General features: G+C 48.5%; 7 protein-coding genes across 7 annotated transcripts; 3 read left to right on the forward strand and 4 right to left on the reverse strand.

Annotated features, from left to right (window-relative positions):
• Positions 1-2188: 2188 nt before the first annotated feature.
• Positions 2189-3599, reverse strand: HD556DRAFT_1341921 (uncharacterized protein). The gene is made up of 2 exons (XM_041302128.1): positions 2848-3599; positions 2189-2798 (listed from the first exon to the last, which is right to left on the reverse strand). The coding sequence occupies exons 1-2, from the start codon at positions 3421-3423 to the stop codon at positions 2547-2549; spliced, it is 828 nt and encodes a 275-aa protein (XP_041164241.1). The 5' UTR covers positions 3424-3599; the 3' UTR covers positions 2189-2546.
• Positions 3600-4168: 569 nt separating this feature from the next.
• Positions 4169-7035, forward strand: HD556DRAFT_1022160 (serine/threonine protein kinase, negative regulator of sexual conjugation and meiosis). Its single transcript, XM_041295909.1, has 2 exons — positions 4169-5121; positions 5171-7035. The coding sequence occupies exons 1-2, from the start codon at positions 4530-4532 to the stop codon at positions 6682-6684; spliced, it is 2106 nt and encodes a 701-aa protein (XP_041164242.1). The 5' UTR covers positions 4169-4529; the 3' UTR covers positions 6685-7035.
• A 97-nt stretch (positions 7036-7132) lies between these two features.
• On the reverse strand, positions 7133-8387 carry HD556DRAFT_1341925 (uncharacterized protein). Its single transcript, XM_041302129.1, has one exon. It carries the CDS (start codon positions 8301-8303, stop codon positions 7311-7313), a length of 993 nt encoding a protein of 330 aa, XP_041164243.1. The 5' UTR covers positions 8304-8387; the 3' UTR covers positions 7133-7310.
• A 59-nt stretch (positions 8388-8446) lies between these two features.
• Positions 8447-9298, forward strand: HD556DRAFT_1230746 (galactose-binding domain-like protein; the record flags this gene model as incomplete). The annotated part of the gene is made up of 5 exons (XM_041297372.1): positions 8447-8526; positions 8598-8706; positions 8761-8821; positions 8880-9067; positions 9119-9298. The coding sequence occupies 5 exons, from the start codon at positions 8447-8449 to the stop codon at positions 9296-9298; spliced, it is 618 nt and encodes a 205-aa protein (XP_041164244.1).
• Positions 9299-10154: 856 nt separating this feature from the next.
• Positions 10155-12879, forward strand: HD556DRAFT_1534153 (nuclear pore complex assembly-domain-containing protein). Its single transcript, XM_041309559.1, has 4 exons — positions 10155-10202; positions 10263-10649; positions 10706-10982; positions 11038-12879. The coding sequence occupies exons 1-4, from the start codon at positions 10161-10163 to the stop codon at positions 12594-12596; spliced, it is 2265 nt and encodes a 754-aa protein (XP_041164245.1). The 5' UTR covers positions 10155-10160; the 3' UTR covers positions 12597-12879.
• A 323-nt stretch (positions 12880-13202) lies between these two features.
• HD556DRAFT_1439124 (MFS general substrate transporter) lies at positions 13203-15121 on the reverse strand (the record flags this gene model as incomplete). Its single annotated transcript, XM_041305925.1, has 12 exons — positions 13203-13312; positions 13364-13645; positions 13695-13772; positions 13824-13967; positions 14016-14159; positions 14221-14227; positions 14277-14348; positions 14402-14505; positions 14558-14570; positions 14627-14686; positions 14742-14786; positions 14840-15121. The coding sequence occupies 12 exons, from the start codon at positions 15119-15121 to the stop codon at positions 13203-13205; spliced, it is 1341 nt and encodes a 446-aa protein (XP_041164246.1).
• Positions 15122-16524: 1403 nt separating this feature from the next.
• Positions 16525-18426, reverse strand: HD556DRAFT_1230259 (major facilitator superfamily domain-containing protein; the record flags this gene model as incomplete). Its single annotated transcript, XM_041297335.1, has 11 exons — positions 16525-16597; positions 16657-16762; positions 16814-17095; positions 17144-17221; positions 17273-17416; positions 17465-17608; positions 17723-17798; positions 17852-17955; positions 18073-18136; positions 18188-18232; positions 18292-18426. The coding sequence occupies 11 exons, from the start codon at positions 18424-18426 to the stop codon at positions 16525-16527; spliced, it is 1251 nt and encodes a 416-aa protein (XP_041164247.1).
• Between the last annotated feature and the right edge of the window lie 106 nt (positions 18427-18532).

Consider the following 18532-nt stretch of genomic DNA (forward strand, 5'->3'; position numbering starts at 1 on the left):
TTAGTCTGGGTGTATGCTCGGGACGGGGTGGTGGCCCATCAGCAAAACCCCACGGCCGGTTGCCATAGCTGGCTGAACTACAACTGTACCCCTACCTGAACCAACCAGATCCAAACCTTAGGCCTTAGGTTCTGGACTGAACGTTAGCAACCCTGTTTGTCTCAGCTTGGAATGCTGAAATGAATCATCGCAGAATGCAGAATTGCCTACACACCATGACCCCAGCTATGGAACTTTGGAACATGCTATGTGCAGAGAGGTAAGAGGTAAATCCGTTACTATTCTTCATCATGCATGCTCCATGGACACATGGCGAGACCAACGGTAGCAGCGATATACCAGCCCCGTCGGAAGTTCTGCTCATACAGCGATGAAACGAGGGAACAGTGTGGTCAGATCGCATCCGACCGGCGCCGAGTTCGCAGAGATATTCGGGCTTGAAACACGGTCTTAGGAACCGCGTTCCACATGTTATTTGACGCACCCCATCTGGAAGAGGAAGCATCAGAATCGCAACCAAACATCAAACAAAACAAGCGAGTTTACCTTTGCAATCACGAATAATGCCAAGATCCATAAACAATACCTGCAAAAAGGAAGACGTGAAGCGGCGCGGCCAAAGCGCGTCCAGATATAAGCACAGCTCTTGGAATATCGCAACAACACACCCCCAATATCGTCGCTTCCGACGGATTTGTCATTCAAGGAATTTCCCAAAAGTTTCATGGGAGACCAGATGGTTGTCCCATGCACTGTTACCTGCGATGACGAGCCTGCGAGGATTTGGACCTAACATAAATGATGCAGTGAGAGGAAATGTGAATAGTTGTGGGTATAGCGCGGCCGATGGGGTGCGAGCGCGCGAGGGGAAGTCCGGTGCGTTCGTGACAAGCGTCACCTAGTTAGCGATGCATGACATGGAACTGACTAGTAACTACCATGGCCCAGCCTAGCTTTGATCCGTGCAATATGGAAGGTTGGTGTACAATCGGACCGATTCCGTGAGCTTTCACGATGCACCGTATGAGGAATGCGAATGAGGCTGTGATCAAGCATTTGGATGGGTATCACGAGGAAGAGGTGGTGGCTGAGGAAGGACGCTCCATGACCACATTCGTAAGAAGGGATGAGCATACTTACACCTTGTGCACAAGGGAACCACAACCGGCAGCGAAATGAGCTAAAAAAAGAAGCACAGGAAATCTCGAGTATCCGTTCCACAAGACGCTGGTATCGAATTTGGTACTGCCCAGCCTCAGCTGAGTACAAACAGGAAACGTGGAATGCAACGCACGGAGGGCGTTAATGCTAAGCCACATCGCCCTGAGCATTACGAACATGAACCTCCGATGCTCGCTTGAACACCACACCATATGCTATGCTTAGCTCACGCGTCGTTGTGAAGGCAGGAACGCGTACTATGCCATATCAGCACCATTAAAGACGCACCGCAGGCTCTAAAACGTCCAGAAACTCGTGCAGTTCACAATTGGGAACGTCACATGGAGAATGGCCCCAGGACGCGCATTCAGAACAAGGAACGCGTGGCAATGCCGTAACCTGGCCAACGCATGTCCGGGCTTGCCACCACCACATTCCTAGTTGGATTATGGAGCTTGGAAACTTCATTCAACACAGGCCAATGATATCATAATGGTGACGGTGGGCGTACGATACAATCCCCCATATGTTTATATTAAACATGTCGACCATCCAGAAGGCAACGTAGTTGGATCCGTGCCATGTGCGTGTCTCTGACTCGTCAGGCAGTAAGTCATCGTTCTATGGAGAAGGTTATGTAAACAAATCAAAGATTGAATCCGCAATGGATACTCACGGTAATAAGCTGCTTGGTGAGCGTGAGATTGGGCTCATGAGTGACTTTGAGGTTTTGGATGATGCTATTGATCAAACCCATGGCAAGCTCAACTGGTGGGAGGGCGCGTTCTCTGACTGCGCGCTTTCCATGCATATCGCTCACATTTGTAAATTCCCGCCATCAGCTCTATCGATAGATGAAAAATATGTGGGGCTCCTGATATACCTATCGCTAAGCCAAGTCAATGTTGAGAGTTAGATGATTGTCATCATGACCAACAACTCGCTAAGAAGTCGTTCTGGTCTGAGTAACATCTGAAGATATTCAGTGAGCTCGTAGTGTGCACACGACTAAATTCGAGTGAAACGAGACGTATCGAGACTCTTCGGCAATCTCTTGAATTGAAGATATATTGATGCGAGATGCGTAATACATAAATGCTTGAGGAGTCCAACAATGCGGATACTCTGGGGGCACAAAGCAACGAGCAAACCAAAGCGAGTGAACCAGACCGAAGCATAGCAAGCGAGATGCGACCCGATGTGACCCAAGGTAATAATGTCGGCGATGATGGAATGTATAAATAGGAAGAAAAAATGCTATTGACAAGAAGGTTGATGATGAATGTGAACATGAGATTGGGGTAAGATGTGATAGTAAATTGTACGTGTGCAGGTGTCAATATAGTAGTAGCTCAAAGGGCTCACGACGGGGTATATGTCAGATATTATGATTCTGAACGGGAGGCGTTTGTCTTGTTGTTTGGGGATGACCAAGCTTCTTTAAAACGTTTCGAGGAAGGCGACGGAGATGAAAAGGTAAATGCCGAGCAGATTTGTCTGCGCTCTGGAGTAGATAATTCGGTATCGGAAGCGGCCCTTGAAGCAAGAGGAGTAGCATCCGCTTGGTCAGATGGTAACGAGGCGTGCGATATTGCGGGAGAGAAATAACGGCAAAGTTCTGGTTCAACAGACTGTTTCTGAAACCAAGGTCAATTGATGATGGTAAACAGAAAAGGATCCACGAACTTTGTCAAACACAGACTCTTGATCCGAAGTTTCCGTAGCGGTGTCATACGCTTCAGAGACGTCTGCCAATGGTGAGACAGTAAGCTCGTAACACTTGGAATCTATATTGGCCTGGGAAATAATAAGACGAGCGGGATCTCGCTGACTTGGAGTTGCACTTGAAAGCTCTTGTTCTTCATCCACTCTTGGCAAAGGGGAAGCCTTGCGTACAGGGCGTGACCCTCTAGGAATTTTTTTACGCCCATCGCTTCTATTTACATTGCCACTGGCAGATTTACGCAGTTTCTTTGAGTCCGACTTGAGTTCTTTCTGCTTCTTGGAAGACGGCGGAGGAACCACCACTTTTGTTACCAAAACTGCTGTCTTGCGCTTCTTGGATGCATTTGTGGTAGTTTGGGCCGCGCGTTCACCTGTAAGCGGATGAAGGTTCTCCTTCTCGATAGCGGCAAGGGTTGATAGCAATGTGGCAGCAGCATCCGCAGCTGTTGTTGTCACGAGATTTTTATCGCTAACATGACTGATCTTCTGAATCTCGGTTGGGGTGTCCTGGAAGACTGTGAAGGAGCGAACGGACATTGATATTTGAATGAGCAACGAGGCGAAGAGAATGCTGTGAATCGTGCAATGGAAAAAAATGCGCTAAGGAGGCAGTGCAGGCAGTGTAGGCTGGGAGTCGCTTGATGCGCGTGGTTGAATGTGACGGCTAGAAAATGTAAGACAACAAGTTGTACAGGCGTGTTCGGTAAACTCTCTTTAAATGATGCGTGTTTATTAGAACTCCGATGTTCCGATTTGCCACAACGCGTCGCGTTCTACTCACGTGCTTTTACTAGTCTTGGACTGCACGCGATATCAATGTGCTACGACACGAACAAGTTGGCCGACTTTGCAATGTTTCAACCCTCGATTAACAAAGGCTATCCACCACTAATCGCAACGTTTAGAACGTCTGGATACTAAACCGCAGCACTTTGTCGTGCTGTAGCCGCAGCTAACCCCAAATCACATGTATTATGTCAAAACGAATCTGTAATGATCGTCTCTCGATGTCATACCCCCATTTTTCGGGCATTGGTAAGCACACATTATCCAATCCCTTAGCCCTGTAGTATTTCTACATCCGCGGCAGTCACCCCCCCGCCCTGTTGCACCGGTACGATTCGGAAATTTCTCATAGAATGCGAGTCTAACAGAGTTGTGTCAGTCAAAAGGTCGATCTGCTACAGTCTGTCACTGACTGATGGCCGCCGCCCTCGGATTCCTAAGCAAGTAACTCCTCTTTGGAAAGCCGTGTCAGACCGGAATCGATCACTTTGGCTCTCAATGCGGTAATAGGGCTCGCCGCCTTTTCCATTTAGGGGTACCCGAAACATACGCAAAATGAAATGTTATACAGCTCGGGTTATGTCTGAACCGTAGAAAAGCCAATAATGTCATTATCGCAGGGGGATCTCAACGTTGCGCCCCCTTCATCTATCACGCTCACCAAACCAGGCGCGGCCTCATGCTTAACACGCCCCAAACAGACGTCACCCATTTAAACTGCCGCTCATCTATCATTACTCTTCGCCTCTCCCGTTTACCTCCCTCTCCGTAACGTTCCTCGCTACAGGCCTTTCCATTCAAGTCCATTAGGACTTTCCTCCTCCCTCACCACTCTCCTAGAAGTGACTTCGGCCAGGATGCCGTCCAAGCAATCCTCTTCTGCGAACACCCCTCCTCCCCCCGCTCTCGGCACTGTCATCGACAACAATACCATAGAGCTCGTAGAAGTCCTAGGCGTTGGTGGTTATGGTGTCGTCTATCGTGCCGTTGACACCCGTGATCCCCTACTCACCTCCTACGCTGTCAAGTGTCTCATAAGCTCCCACATCCACCACAGCACGCGGCAGCGCCAGCTCCACATCCGTGAGATAGCTCTTCATCGCCTCGCTTCAGCGCATCCGAATGTGGTCACACTGCACAGGGTGGTCGAGGAGGGCAACTACACCTACATTATCATGGATTATGCTAGCGACGGCGACCTTTTCTCTCAGATATTACACAACTGCCGCTATCTTGGTCATGACCACCTTATCAAACATATATTTCTACAGCTCCTCGACGCTGTTGAGTACTGCCATTCGCTCGGCATATACCATCGTGATCTCAAGCCAGAGAATGTCCTGTGCTTCGACGGTGGCATGCGAGTTGCGATCACCGATTTCGGTCTTGCCACGACTGATAGGTTTAGCGAGGAGTTTCGGACGGGTAGCGTATATCATATGAGTCCAGGTATTTATTCTGCCACTCCAATCGTCGCGTATACTCATCTCTATTTTAGAATGTCAAGGAGGAGAATTCGCTCCGACAGGCTCGTATTCACCCCTATTCAACGACATTTGGTCATTAGCAATAATTCTCCTTAACCTTGCAACCGGTCGGAATCCGTGGAAGTCGGCGTCATCATCAGACCCCACGTTCCAAGCATATTTGCAGGACCCGGCTAACTTTTTGCCGACCGTCCTCCCCATTTCACCTGAAGTGAACGAGATTCTTTGCCGCATGTTGGAAGTGGATTGGAGGCACCGCCTTACGCTTGCAGAGGTTCGCGTGGCGATTCAGGATGTGGAACACTTCTACGCCGAGGGCGTGATATTCGAAGGCAGCATGGCCCGTTGTGCCTGGGAGATTGATGTCGACCTTGAGAGCGACAGTGACTCCTCTAATCACGAGGAACCTGTTGAAGCTCAAGACGAGCTCAAGTCCTTTTGGAGCAAAGATTCGGATGCGGAGATGGACTTCACGAGGCTTTCTGTACAAAATCCGGCTTGGGAGCAATATTCGTCGTGCAATGCGACCTGGGCCATCGAATCCTCTATTCGGTCGCCATCACCGTCTCTGATTGAGCCGCTCAAAATCTACGAGTCCCCTCGTACTCCACCATCAACATACTCTCCCCAATCCCCTGATTCCAGCTCGTTACCTTCCGTTCCCGCCACTCCTGAGGGTATGATGTGCAGTAGGCCCACGCCCATTCCCGCCAAGGGTCTCAAAATCAACACAGTGTGCGGGCGTCGTATATTTTTCACTGGTAGCAGTGAAACACGTTCCACCTTTTCCTCTATGCACACTGCCGTTGAAAGTTCTACACCGTTCTCCTCCTGTTTTTTCCTTCCAACTCCTCCTTCAGTTTCGAAGCTGTCTTTGCCTTGGACCAATTCTGGAATGCCTTCTTCGGTTGACTTAGGCGCTTATTCTACTCCTGAAAGCCAGCGGATGGATTCCGCATGGGATTACACAGAAACAGACTATTCCCCATCATCATACCCCTCCACGTCGTCCTCCAGCGTCGTGGGTCTGGAACTCGACCTCTCTCCCACGTATCACGTTGCTGAGGACACCACTCTAGCCACCTGGCGACGTGATCAAGTCACTCCCTCCATAAATCACCTTGTACCCTCCATGGTCATGAATGCCTTTCGCTCCGTCGATGCCCCCCTTCCCACTCCTCCACCCTCAGCCCCAATCCCCATCCCCCGTTCCACTGCAGGCGAGGAGAAGAGGTGGTCTTCAAGCCTGTGGAGGTTCTCATTCCCTCGCTCGTCGTCGCCGCCGCATCAGACGGAAGAGCAGCCCCGTTCACGCAGGGGGTCCTTCACAGACTCGTTCCCCTTCTCTACGTTCTTTTCTGCGAGTCCCACATGGGGGCGTCGGTCGCCGTCACCCAGCATGCCCGAGCCGCCACCACCCGTTGTAACCGCTATACATGAACAATGCCGGCAGCAGGCCCCACGACCTCGTCAAAAACGTCACTGGTTTTCGCCAGGAAAACTGTTCGCTACAGTTGGTGGCTAGTTGTATACTTCTTATTCTCATCCATTCACATCATCATTCATCCAACCTACTCACAATTTCTCATGCCGAGACAATAGCATTTTTGGCCCCATTTTACCATATCTTTCGATTTCGATTTTTCTTCATTTACTGTTGTGCAATTATCCAGGCATTATATATGAGTACCTGGTGTACACGAAATTTTATGTATCGATATGCGGCTGTTAGATTCCATGCAATTCACGAATCCAAGCACGCATGTGCCATCAGAAGTGCCAGTCTTACTCTTCTTGACTTTGAACCCGTATCTGGCAAATTAATGTGATATCTTGAACTTGTCAAGGTGCATTCCATGTAGAAGGCGAAATAAGGTTACCTTTCATTCGAACTTGGTAAAATTACATTGGAGGTTTCAGTTTGTCTTACTCAATAGCAGAGAATTTAATTTCCAACGTCAGCCTAAGGGTGCCTTCCTGAAGTTACCATTATTTTGACCATACAATCGCTTCGGGTCTCGATCATACCAGCTGGACTCTAGGAATGCAGAGGAAAAGAACACACTGGAATCGATCAATTTATTCCGCGGAAAGCAATGCCACAAAACAGGGACGCCAAAACACGGGAATGAAAGCTAACGGCAATCCATATCAGTATGTCCTGAGATCCAAGAGCTTCCGCCCACGATCCCGTTCTACAGCGCTCTTGTTACGCAGTCCAGACCCCTTGTCAAGCTTCTTGACCTTCCCTCCGAAACCATCACCCATAGCTAGCGGCGCGTTCCCAGCCTGCAGCACCCTGAATAGAGCTTTGATGACGTTGAGTGGATTACGGCTACCCCATACTTTTGCACTGGCATCCTTGATGCCTGCTGCTTTGAGCACCTGATGCACGTTCGGGTTACAACGCAATCCAAAGCCAACGGGACGAGGCCGTAGGATGATGTGGGTAGAACCGAGCTTTGTTTCTATATCCGTCCACACTGTACGCTTCTCGAAGCGTTCGACAGAGTCCATATTACGAACGGCAGCGGCGAATGCCTTGTCGGATGCCCTTGGCAGTTCTTCGTCCTTACCCTCTCCATAACCAACTAACCCATCCCCATTCCCCACAACAACAAGCGCATATTGCCGGTGTATTTTTCCCTTCCCTGTCTGTTGTGTGATGCGGCGAGAGATGAGTTGGAATTTGTACAGCTTGCCGAGAGCTTCCCGGCTGAGAGGGAGGTTCGAGAGTGGAGAGACCTCGCCTTCCTCGTCAGCATCGTCTTCTTCGGCACCATTCTCTGATTTTTCTGCACCATCTGTTTCTAGCATTTGGTTGACGTGCTGTTCATAAACGCTGCGTATAACGACGCGGTTCGCGTGTGGTGTGCGTTTGGTAGGAGCAAAATCCATAGCTAAAAGATCGTCGTGAATAGGGTCTGGTTTCATGACGTCCGGAAAAGCAGGATTGCTCTCTTCCTCCTCAATAGCCTCCACATCTTGTAACTGTGATTCTGGCAATTCATTGGGTAGCGAGGAATTTGAAGGGCCTGTGGATAACTGTCTCAGAGACGAAGTTGATGGTCTACACAGAAATACGCGGGAATAAGTTGGAGGCCGTCGAAACACGGAGGCGCTGGCTCTTGCAAGTCTGTACATTTGCTTTTCACGCGTTTGAAGTAGAAATTTCGAAGGCGTCCCGAGTTGTTTGTCCCTATTTGGTTTGTGTCGATTTAGGACGACGCGTTAGTGTTCCGTGATATTTCAAGTTTCGTCGATACTTTGACCACGACGTACCGGTAATGGAAGGAAATAACTCCCTAGCTGCAGATCTCAGCGGAACAGACCTGTCGAGCCTGTTTCCGCTAATCGATAGAGCGAAGTAAGCACTTGCTGACTTATCACGGTGGGATATTTAGCAAAGATATCTGACTTTGACGAAATGCTATCAAGCGTACACGGGCTCAACCTGGCAATACCAGAGCAAGCCAAAGCTGTTATAAAGCCATGGAGTGAGCGTGAGGATACCACTGTATATGCAGATTCCGGTGTAGACGACCAAGTGAGCTGCGTCTCTGGGAAGAGATTCGCTTTGATTAATGATCACTTTCCGCAGATGATCATACATGTGCCCTTCGCACAGAACGTGCGCGTTAAGTCTATTATACTCAAATTAGGTGATTGATGCTCGTTTAAACTTGATGAGTCTGCATCACACAGCCATCATACGTACAGGCAGAGGTGAAACTACACCCCGCCACCTCAGGGTCTACGCGAATTACCCCAATATCATCGATTTCAGTGACGCTGAAAGCATACAACCGCATTTAAACATTAGTCTCTTGGAGGGTGAGACGGCAGTGGTTGAATATCCTCTGAAAGTTGCAGCGTTTTCCAGCGTTCATTCGTTAAGCTTGTACTTTGTGAGTGTTGCTCACCCTTATGACGAAATCGATCAACTGAATACGTATTAGCGTGAGTCGGTTGGAGGAGAGCTTTCTCGTGTTTACTACCTTGGATTTAAAGGGGATGTGCGGACTCTGCGGAAAGAGGGAACAAATAAGTTAGAGGTGGCTGCTGCGGATGCGGCTGATGCACCCCTTGTAGATCGTCTTGCACAGAAGACAGGAGGGCAACAGACTACTGCACGGTGATGTACTTTGCCTGTCTTGTGTTTGTGTGATATACATTTGATGACTAACCGGAAGTTTTTGGTCACCAGCCAACCGAATCCCTGAACGCATGCGGTGACGGCCGTTAACCTCTGGGAAGTGTAGTCTTGCCGAAGTTGCCGTATATGCTAAGTGTGGAGGATACCAGGCTGTGACGAACAGCCTGTATGACAAATTAAGCCAAACTATTTTCCTGAGCTTGAATTCACTTCATCATGTGTAGTGTGATGCATGTCATACCTCGTCAAACCTGTCAAGTCGTGTTGAGTCGGCATTGTTAGTCCGATAATTGTGGTAATATCTGGTATGACATTCTGAATGAAGGTGCGAAGAATGACAGCGGGGGAGAACCACTCCCGCATCCTACTCATCCATTTTTTCATGTAAGGTAGGTACTCTTCCTTAGCAGCTTCGGGTTTGTGGTTGCCAACTAAGACACCACGTAGTATTGATGACTCAACCTTTTCTGTGCCTTGCGATCCCTCCGCTGAGCCGCTGCCAGTTCTCGGTTCATGATTTTGAGCTGCGTCGTATCCTCGAATTCCTGAAGGCCAAGCAGCTGCCCCATAATCCAAAGGTCCTGGCATCCATCAAAGGCGTATCAGTTGAATCACAGTTGGATTTACTATCTCAGATTCAAGGGTGATGCACCACAAGCTCCAGGGAAAAAAGTAAGGATTTGGAGGTACCCACATAGATCATTTTGTGCAGAATTAGGATGGCAATAAGGATATACTGGTTACTGTATATTTATAGTGTCACGAATGCAGCCAGGCTCATTTCAGGGGTTAATTTTCTGTTTATCGTAATTGATTACATCAGCAATGTTTTGTTGAAAGGCGTGATGAAGTGGTCGGGCGTGTTCATCACAAGTAGCATGGACGTCGTGAGTATCATCCTTAAGCGCGATGCGTAGCCTTGTTTGAACTGACTTGTACTTCCTCAGGATGATAGCAATATGGTCCAAAACTGGCTCCTGCTTTTCGGGACGCCACATCAATTTCCTTGGACCACCACCAGATCTGCAGAAATAGAATCCCGACGCGCGCAGATGGCTGATGTCCTAATTTTTGACGTTCTGCTCATACGCGGTGGCATTCGTCAACCAGACATGCTTTATCCACCTACAGACCTACATTCACTCCGTAGGCTACTGGATGTCATCAATGGCTCGAGTTATGACAGCTTGAAGAAAGATTGTCTGGTATATATCCTCCTGAAGTGGTTTCAAGACGGACGAGAGGCTACTTATGCGGAGGAAAGGTGTATCCCACCACAGTTTGTGTCCCTTGCAGATGCATATTGGCATCTGGACACTGGCATCCACGTTGAGGTATGTCGTCATATCTGGTATCATGGCTTCCTTGAATCTTATGAGGAGTGGTTTAGAAAGCAGTTTCAATACTTTCAGATGCGAGACTAAACAGGGACTACGCCTCCAAAATTATGCAGGCGCTTTCATTGTCCGAGGATCCGTCCCCACTCATCGTGAAATACGTTCGGACCGCCAAGCCTCCGCTCATGGAACCCGACGACATTGATATGTACGCGCTTGCACTGGCTAACTCAAGTCTTTGGGACGCGTGGCAGTTTCAACGTACTTTTCCTGATTCCTCTGACACGCGTACGCGTCTACTCAATAAGCTCTTAGAGTGGTGTCTTTCGCGTGCGTAAACCGACCAATATTCCTTGTGACCTTGTTAATATTGTGTTTTTAATAGCCAAGCCACGCTCTGGACCGTTGGCACAGCTCGTAGCATTTCCTCTATCCCCTCCGGAACAGTCTCTGCTCCATGCATATGCTCTTAAGCCACCGCATGACATCCCAGCCGCTTCTATTGCCATCGTGCAAGACCTTGTCTGCGTCCGACTCGTCCAAAGTGGAGAATATTTGGCAGCCATCCAACTGGACCGCCAGTTTTCTACCGTAGGGTCTGCTGGTGCAGAGGGTGTGAAAGTCGGGCGAGAGAGAAAGAAGATAATGGATGACATCTTGGGGAATATGACATTTGTGGAAAGAACAATGATGGAGGGTTTACTTAACCAGCCAAGTACGTTAGCTCCTGCCCCGACCCCTCAGGCAGCGAAAACCGCGCCTCCGAAACCTAGAGCACCTCTAGGTGATCTCAGCATGTCATGGGAGGAGATTCCATCCGCAAGTTCTTTGAATGGGGCTTCCCCTAGTAGACCGAACAGTCTTACACCCCGAATCCCTGACAGGCATACCAGTTTCTCTAGTTCTGGTCGGTTTGAGCCAAAACCATCACTCGCTGGGTCCATTTCAGGGAGTTTCCTCCCCTCGCCACCCCAAAAGCCACCCGCTGTATCACCATTTGGTCAGCTTCCATTGCGCAAACCTGTTGCTGCGCCGCCTGTACCCCTCGTGGGCCAATCTGGGATCAAATTCGCGCATAGCACTGCCTTGTCAAAGACTACCTACGCATCCAGCGCGCCAACTACATCACTGTTTGAGAAAACTGGCAGTGCCAAACAGGCACCGAATGCATTCTACAAACCTCCACCAGTATCGACTGGAACGAGCCGTGCACTTCCCACAGAAGACGTGCCCACACGGCCTCATTCTCACAGGGCAGACGACATCAGCATGGAATCTGATGACGATAATGCCTTCATCATCCATGAAGATGGCGACGTCAGTAGCATGCCGGATGACATGGATGATGAGCCTGAGCTCGGCTTCTCCGTGTTTGGTAACAAGAACTCACCTGAACAACGCACTCGTGCACCCGCGTCTAAGCAGGTGGAAACCAAGAAACGTGCACCTCCAGGCGCATTTTATGATGAGGACGAGGACGAAAGTGATGCTTGTTCCCCTCTCAAAAGCGCTGTTCCGCGACATCGCGGTGCCCGTCGGCCTCAGCCTCGCGCGCGTTCACCTAGTCCTCGACGCAAACCCGTTAGTTCCTGGAAAGATAATATCAAGGGCCCTGCTCTCGCACAGACCATACCTGGCTCTTTACTTGATGATGATGAAGACCGGGACGAAGATGATATCACTCCCCTGCCGCCGCCACGTACGGCTCGTAAAACCCGAACGAGCACCTCAATCAAAGTCAAACCTGTGAAGGACGAAAAGACGCCTGCGCGCCGATCGTCCAGGTTGTCGACGACTTCATCAGTGCTTTCCGTGTCGCCAGAACCGTCACCGCCTTCTGTGAAGGCAACCAAACCTAGGAAAAGCACGCGAAATTCGACGACGGGTACTGGCTCGGCCACTGCGACACGCAGTAGCTCAAGAAGAAAAACCGTCAAGGGTTGAGATTGCTGTCGTGTGTTTGAGTGCAGTCGACTTCAAACTTTTAGTATTACCATGCCTTCCTTATCAATCGCTATATTCATCATGTATTGGTTAACTAACCCTGGGTCGGCGAAGGTAATTTTGCCATGCACATGCATTTAGATGTGGTGGAACGTGACTCACCAGCACCCTTTGCGGTATGCAATAGTGCGATAATTTCAAGTCGTGCTTTTATGCCAATTTACCTAGTCTGTCGTTTTGGTCGAGCACGATCGAATCATGAATTTAATCTCCCTTCGGACAAGGACGGTCATTTTTTTTACACCAACCTTTCGACAAAATGGTAAGCCCAGTGCTTACGTTTTGTGAACATTGGGCAGAGAGGTGAAACTTGCAAGAATTCACTGAACTTAGCCTGAGGGGTGTCATAACGAGGTCATTAAATAGATCTACTACCACATGCCAAACCATCCACAAGACATAGCTAACGGACCATATATCATTCAGTTCTCCTTGCAGTTGTCGGCACTAAAGCCCATAAAACGGTCAGGAACGCCATCATTGAAACGAGACTTTTGTGCCACCAATGATCAGTTTATTAAGCACATACACAACTATAGGGAACACTCACAATGGCTGTAAACTCTTGATTCCGGTCTTCGATGCAATGGCACCGGTTAAGAATGGCAAGAGCGCAGAACCTGCTTGCCCGAAGCCTGCTATCCAACCAATAGACCCTACATTCAGGTTTCAGTTGACTATGCTTGTGCTACTGAACACGAATTTACCTGTGATGAGCCACTCAGGGAGGATTCGTACTGTGTGATTCATAGCGATGGGATACATCGGCCCCAAAATTACTCCAATTAGGGAGGCCGCAACACCACCACCGATGAGCGAAGGCACCAGCCATACTACTAGTTGTAGCCCAATTGCGAGGATGGCGTAAATAAACAAAACACGACGTTCCCCAACCTGTGATCTTTGGTATCTATGTTGCATGCCGTAAACAGGATAGGAACTTGCCTTTTTGTTTACCCACAGAAGAGTGACACGGCCAACCATGAGACCTGTTGAAAAATAAACAGTCGAGTCCCTAGCATAACCAGAAAAGCTTACCTCCCCAAAAACCTGATGATATGTATCCCGAACTTGGACCTCCTCCGCGCACGTCGATTATGTACGTCACCATCCACCCTGGAGTAGTATTCTGAGCGAGCGCCTTCTCCATTTGAGTTGTATACTTACCACCCACAGTGACCTCCACTCCTACCAATGTCAAAATGAAGAAGGCGAGGATGTGCACTGCTCTGAGCCGCAATATCTGGCTAAACTGGCTCTTCTCACTTGTCCCCTTTTCCCCTGGTGGTTGTCCAATCTGAGCGAGGCACTCTGTGAGATGGTCAGCGATCTTCTTAATACTATGAATGCTTGTCATACCATCCTGTGTTTTCAGCCTAAAGACTGCAATCAACAGTACAGTGTTTATGAACGCAACACCAAGGCTGCACAGGTAGTGAAATGACCAATGCGAAAGCTGGGCAAATTGCGTTGCTACTAAAGGGGACGACAAAGCACCACCGCCTGAAAAGTGAAAATAGGAATATCCATCACGTTGCATCGCCATGGAAGAGATATGACGTACCGTATACCTTTTAACAGCAAGATAAAATGAGAGTTCACGGACAAGATAACACTTACCGCATGGAGGATCCCCATTTTCACCTCTGGGTTATCCTTGAGACTGGCTACAAAACCATTCGATTGTGCGTCCTGAGTTCAGGGTCCATCAGGGCCGTAGAATCTATTGCACTTGTGTAACTTACCTGTAGAGCCATTCCAAAGCCATTGATAACGTAACCCAGCACGAATGCAGGAAATGGCAAAGCAGCCGCCTCTATGGCGTACGCTATAACTTGACACGCAGATCCTGAGCAATGATAAGGCGATTGTGACCTTTGCTTTCAATAATCCGCCTTCACCTATCACGATCACCTAGACCACGGAGCGTGCCTCAGAGATCGTAAAAATATCATCGAAGATAAACTTACCTTCCCAAAACCGAATCTCCCGTCTAGATAAAGGTTTGCAAACGCTCCAGATAGGAAGCCCTACCGAATAATTCAGGTTCATTGGCGAATCTTGCAGGCTGCAATGGAATCTCACAACACATGCGAACACGAATATCAGGGATACGACAGCAAAATTCAGCTGTCAGGGCGATAGGAGGTAAAAGAGAACTGCGGGTGTTTGTAACAACCTACGTCATACACTTTCTGTATCCGAGGGAGCAATGGACCAGTCGTCCCATCATTCCATCCAGCTAGGTACATCGCCCCACAAACTGTTGCAAATTGCACTCGCGCGCGCAGCCGCTGAGGTTTCGTTTGGGCTTTCATGTCAAAGACAGAGGCTGCTCTTGAATCACTTGCAGACGACTCCACTTGCATTTCATTGTGTTTGTCACTCTCTTCAAATTTGTGATGAGGACCAATTGTGGGATGGTGCGAAACCGTATGACCTTCACTGATCGTCGTCATCTGCATAATGAGTTCTGAAAACGAATATGTGAACCACGGCCTAAGGGTGTTTGTTCTTGGATCCCAGGTTATGACTCGGAAACGAAAGTTGAAGGTTAAGTGTGTCCGAGGAAGGAACAGAGAAAGTACTGATAAAGGACGTTTCAATCTTCCTTTTCATAGGGCGTGACATGGGTCGACCCGGTTCATACCTGCACCCAACCCACTGGGTACCAAAATTTTCAGAGGCGTATCCGTACCCACCCGGTTAGAGCATTATCGCAGGGGTACGTGTCAACCCGTGGCCCAACCCGTAACCCAACCTGCAGGTGGACCTTAGTGTTGGCAGAATGGCGGCATTCTGCCAGTGAATTGCCAAGCGGCAATTGCCGGCAGTAGGTTGAGGGTGCTTAGTGGAAGTCGGCAGAAATACGATGACCTGGTATTTGTCCCTATTGAGAACAATGAAAAACATGACATATGGTGTTCATCGAGAACATGCATATATGCATACCTGTCCTGAACACGGACTCGACGCTGCTCTCGCCGATGAGTTGCAAACATCATTTTGTATGGATTTCTCTCCTCGCAGCAGACCTTGATGACTTGGACTACCTCGCGGGTCTAGAATTGATTGCTGATGGGTTGGTGGAAGGGTCGAGATCCGAGCGCAAGACACGGGAGGCTGACCAACTGCAAGAAATGACGTGGTCATCACTGAACTGGCAGTCCAGTGAACAGTCATGAATCATGATTAACTATATATAGTTAACAGTTACAATCATTTTCGTAAATCTGGTAGGGGAGGGTTTACTTAACCTTGTGACGGAAAGATGAATTTTCAAGTCAACCAGCCAACTTGAAGTTGTTTTACCCTCGATGCACTGGTCTATGACACGAACCAACCGATTGAATTTTGAGCCATAATGGTCGTGACCAAGCACTAATGTCCCCGTTCACATGGGTAGATCACTGGCGCAATGCTGCAAGCTGTAGAATCATTTCTTGCGTGACCGAGTGGAGCTTAAATGACACGAGCCAATGAATTGAATTTGAGACGACTTGTCAAGTTCTTGCTGATTCCCGGGTGATGATTGACTCTAGTCTCTGATGACTGTTGGGCGGATCAAATGGGAAGCCTTGAGTAGGACAGAGGTTAACATATGAATGAGCAGTCAACTTGATGTCTCTGTGACTTCGAATTAAATGTAAATGGTCGTAGACCTCGGAGGAAAATCGACACAATGTCACGGTGTGATTACTACTCAACTCGATTATCTAAGACAAAGGTGGCTGTACTAGGATGAAGGTGGTTGGAGTCTGGGCAAATAGGTGAAAGAATTCAGTTACATCCCGGCAAGGGGTCCACAATGAGGTCGTTAGATGAATCTATTGCCAAATTTCAACCCCTATAGCTAACGGAGAATCTATCATTCAGTTCTCCTAGCAGTTCTCGGCACTAAAGCCCATAAGACAGTCATGAACGCCATCATCGAAACGAGACTTTTGTGCCACCAACGATCAGTTTATTAAGCACGGGCAGAACTATAAAGAATACTGACAATGGCTGTAAACTCTTGATTCCCGCCCCCGATGCAATGGCACCAGTTAGGAATGGTAAGAGCGCAGAACCTGCTTGCCCGAAGCCTGCTATCCAACCAATCGACCCTACATTCAGGTTTCAGTTGACCATACTCGTGCTACTAAACACAAAATTACCTGTGACGAGCCACTCAGGGAGGATTCGTACTGTGTGATTCATAGCGATGGGATACATCGGCCCCAAAATTACTCCAATTATGGAGACCGCAACGCCTGCACCAATGAGCGAAGGTACTAGCCATACTACTAGTTGTAGCCCAATTGCGAGGATAGCATAAATGAACAAAACACGACGTTCCCCAACCTGTGATCTTTGAGATCTATGTTGCATGCTAAGAACGGGATAGGGACTTGCCTTTTTGTTCACCCACAGAAGACCGACACGGCCGATCATGAGACCTATTTACAAGTGAAACTCGAACCCCTGGCATACCCGGAAAAGCTTACCTCCAAAAAACCCTGATGATATATATCCCGAACTTGGACCTCCTCCGCGCACGTCGATGATGTACGTCACCATCCACCCTAGAGTAGTATTCTGAGTGAGCATTTTCTCCACTTAAATTGTATACTTACCACCCATAGTGACCTCCACTCCTACATATATTAAAATGAAGAAGGCGAGGAGGTGCACTTCTCTGAGCCGCAATATCTGCCTGAACTGGCTCTTTTCACTTGTTCCCTTTTCGCCTGCTGGCTGTCCAATCTGAGCGAGGCACTCTGTGAGATGGTCAGCGATCTTCTTAATACTATGAATGCTTGTCATACCATCCTGTGTTTTCAGCCCAAAGACTACAATCAACGATACGATGTTTATGAACGCAACACCAAGGCTGCACAGGTAGTGAAATGACCAATGCGAAAGCTGGGCAAATTGCGTTGCTACTAAAGGGGACGACAAAGCGCCAGCACCTAAAAAGTGAAAAAGGAACATGGATCACGTCGCATCACCATGGAATAGGTGTAACGTACCGTATACCTTTGAATGGCAAGATAAATCGAGAGTTCACAGACAAGATGACACACTTACTGCATGGAGGATCCCCATTTTCACCTCGGGACTATCCTTGAGACTGGCCACATAACCATTCGATTGTGCGTCCTAATTTCAGGTCCATCAGGAACCGTAGAATCCATTGCATTGGTGTAACTTACCTGTAGAGCCATTCCAAAGCCATTGATGGCGTAACCTAGCACGAATGCAGGAAATGGCAAGGCACCCGCCTCTATGGCGTACGCTATAACTTGACACGCAGATCCTGAGCAATGATTAGGCGATCATGGCCTCTGCTTTCAATGATCCGCCCTCACCTAATACAATCACCTAGACCACGGAGTGTACCTCAGAGACCGTAAAAAAAACATCGAAGATGAACTTACTTTCCCGAAACCGAATCTGCCATTCAGATATAGGTTTGCAAATGCTCCAGATAGGAAGCCCTGTCAAGCAACTCAGATTTATCGGTCTGGCAGGCTGCAATGAAATCTTACAACACATGCGAACACGAATATCAGGGATACAATAGTGAAATTCAACTGTCAAGACGATAGGAGGTAAACTTGAAAGAAAACTGCGGGTGTTTGAAACAACCCACGTCATACACTTCCTGTATCCGGGGGAGCAATGGACCAGTCGTCCCGTCATTCCATCCAGCAAGGTACATAGACCCACAAACTGTCGCAAATTGCACCCGTGCGCGCAGCCGTTGACGTTTCGTTTGGGCTTTCATGTCAGAGACAGACGCCGCTCCTGAATCACTTGCAGACGACCCCACTCGCATTTCAACTCCTTCATTGTGTTTGTCGCTTTCTTTAAGATTGTGCTGAGAGCCAATT

The sequence above is a fragment of the Suillus plorans genome, assembly GCF_016647745.1.
Source record: "Suillus plorans strain S12 chromosome Unknown HD556scaffold_9, whole genome shotgun sequence".
Classification (NCBI taxonomy): Eukaryota; Fungi; Basidiomycota; class Agaricomycetes; order Boletales; family Suillaceae; genus Suillus; species Suillus plorans.

Bases quoted from the DNA above. Each gene is read 5' to 3' on its own strand.
- HD556DRAFT_1341921 (XM_041302128.1), bottom strand. From the start codon at position 3,423: ATGTCCGTTCGCTCCTTCACAGTCTTCCAGGACACCCCAACCGAGATT. The intron at 2,799-2,847 runs GTTCGTGGATCC...CCTTGGTTTCAG, and splicing joins AAGAGTCTGTGTTTGACAAA to AAACAGTCTGTTGAACCAGA.
- HD556DRAFT_1022160 (XM_041295909.1), top strand. From the start codon at position 4,530: ATGCCGTCCAAGCAATCCTCTTCTGCGAACACCCCTCCTCCCCCCGCT. The intron at 5,122-5,170 runs GTATTTATTCTG...TCTCTATTTTAG, and splicing joins CGTATATCATATGAGTCCAG to AATGTCAAGGAGGAGAATTC.
- HD556DRAFT_1341925 (XM_041302129.1), bottom strand. From the start codon at position 8,303: ATGTACAGACTTGCAAGAGCCAGCGCCTCCGTGTTTCGACGGCCTCCA.
- HD556DRAFT_1534153 (XM_041309559.1), top strand. From the start codon at position 10,161: ATGAAGTGGTCGGGCGTGTTCATCACAAGTAGCATGGACGTC. The intron at 10,203-10,262 runs GTGAGTATCATC...GTACTTCCTCAG, and splicing joins TCACAAGTAGCATGGACGTC to GATGATAGCAATATGGTCCA. The intron at 10,983-11,037 runs GTGCGTAAACCG...TGTTTTTAATAG, and splicing joins CTTAGAGTGGTGTCTTTCGC to CCAAGCCACGCTCTGGACCG.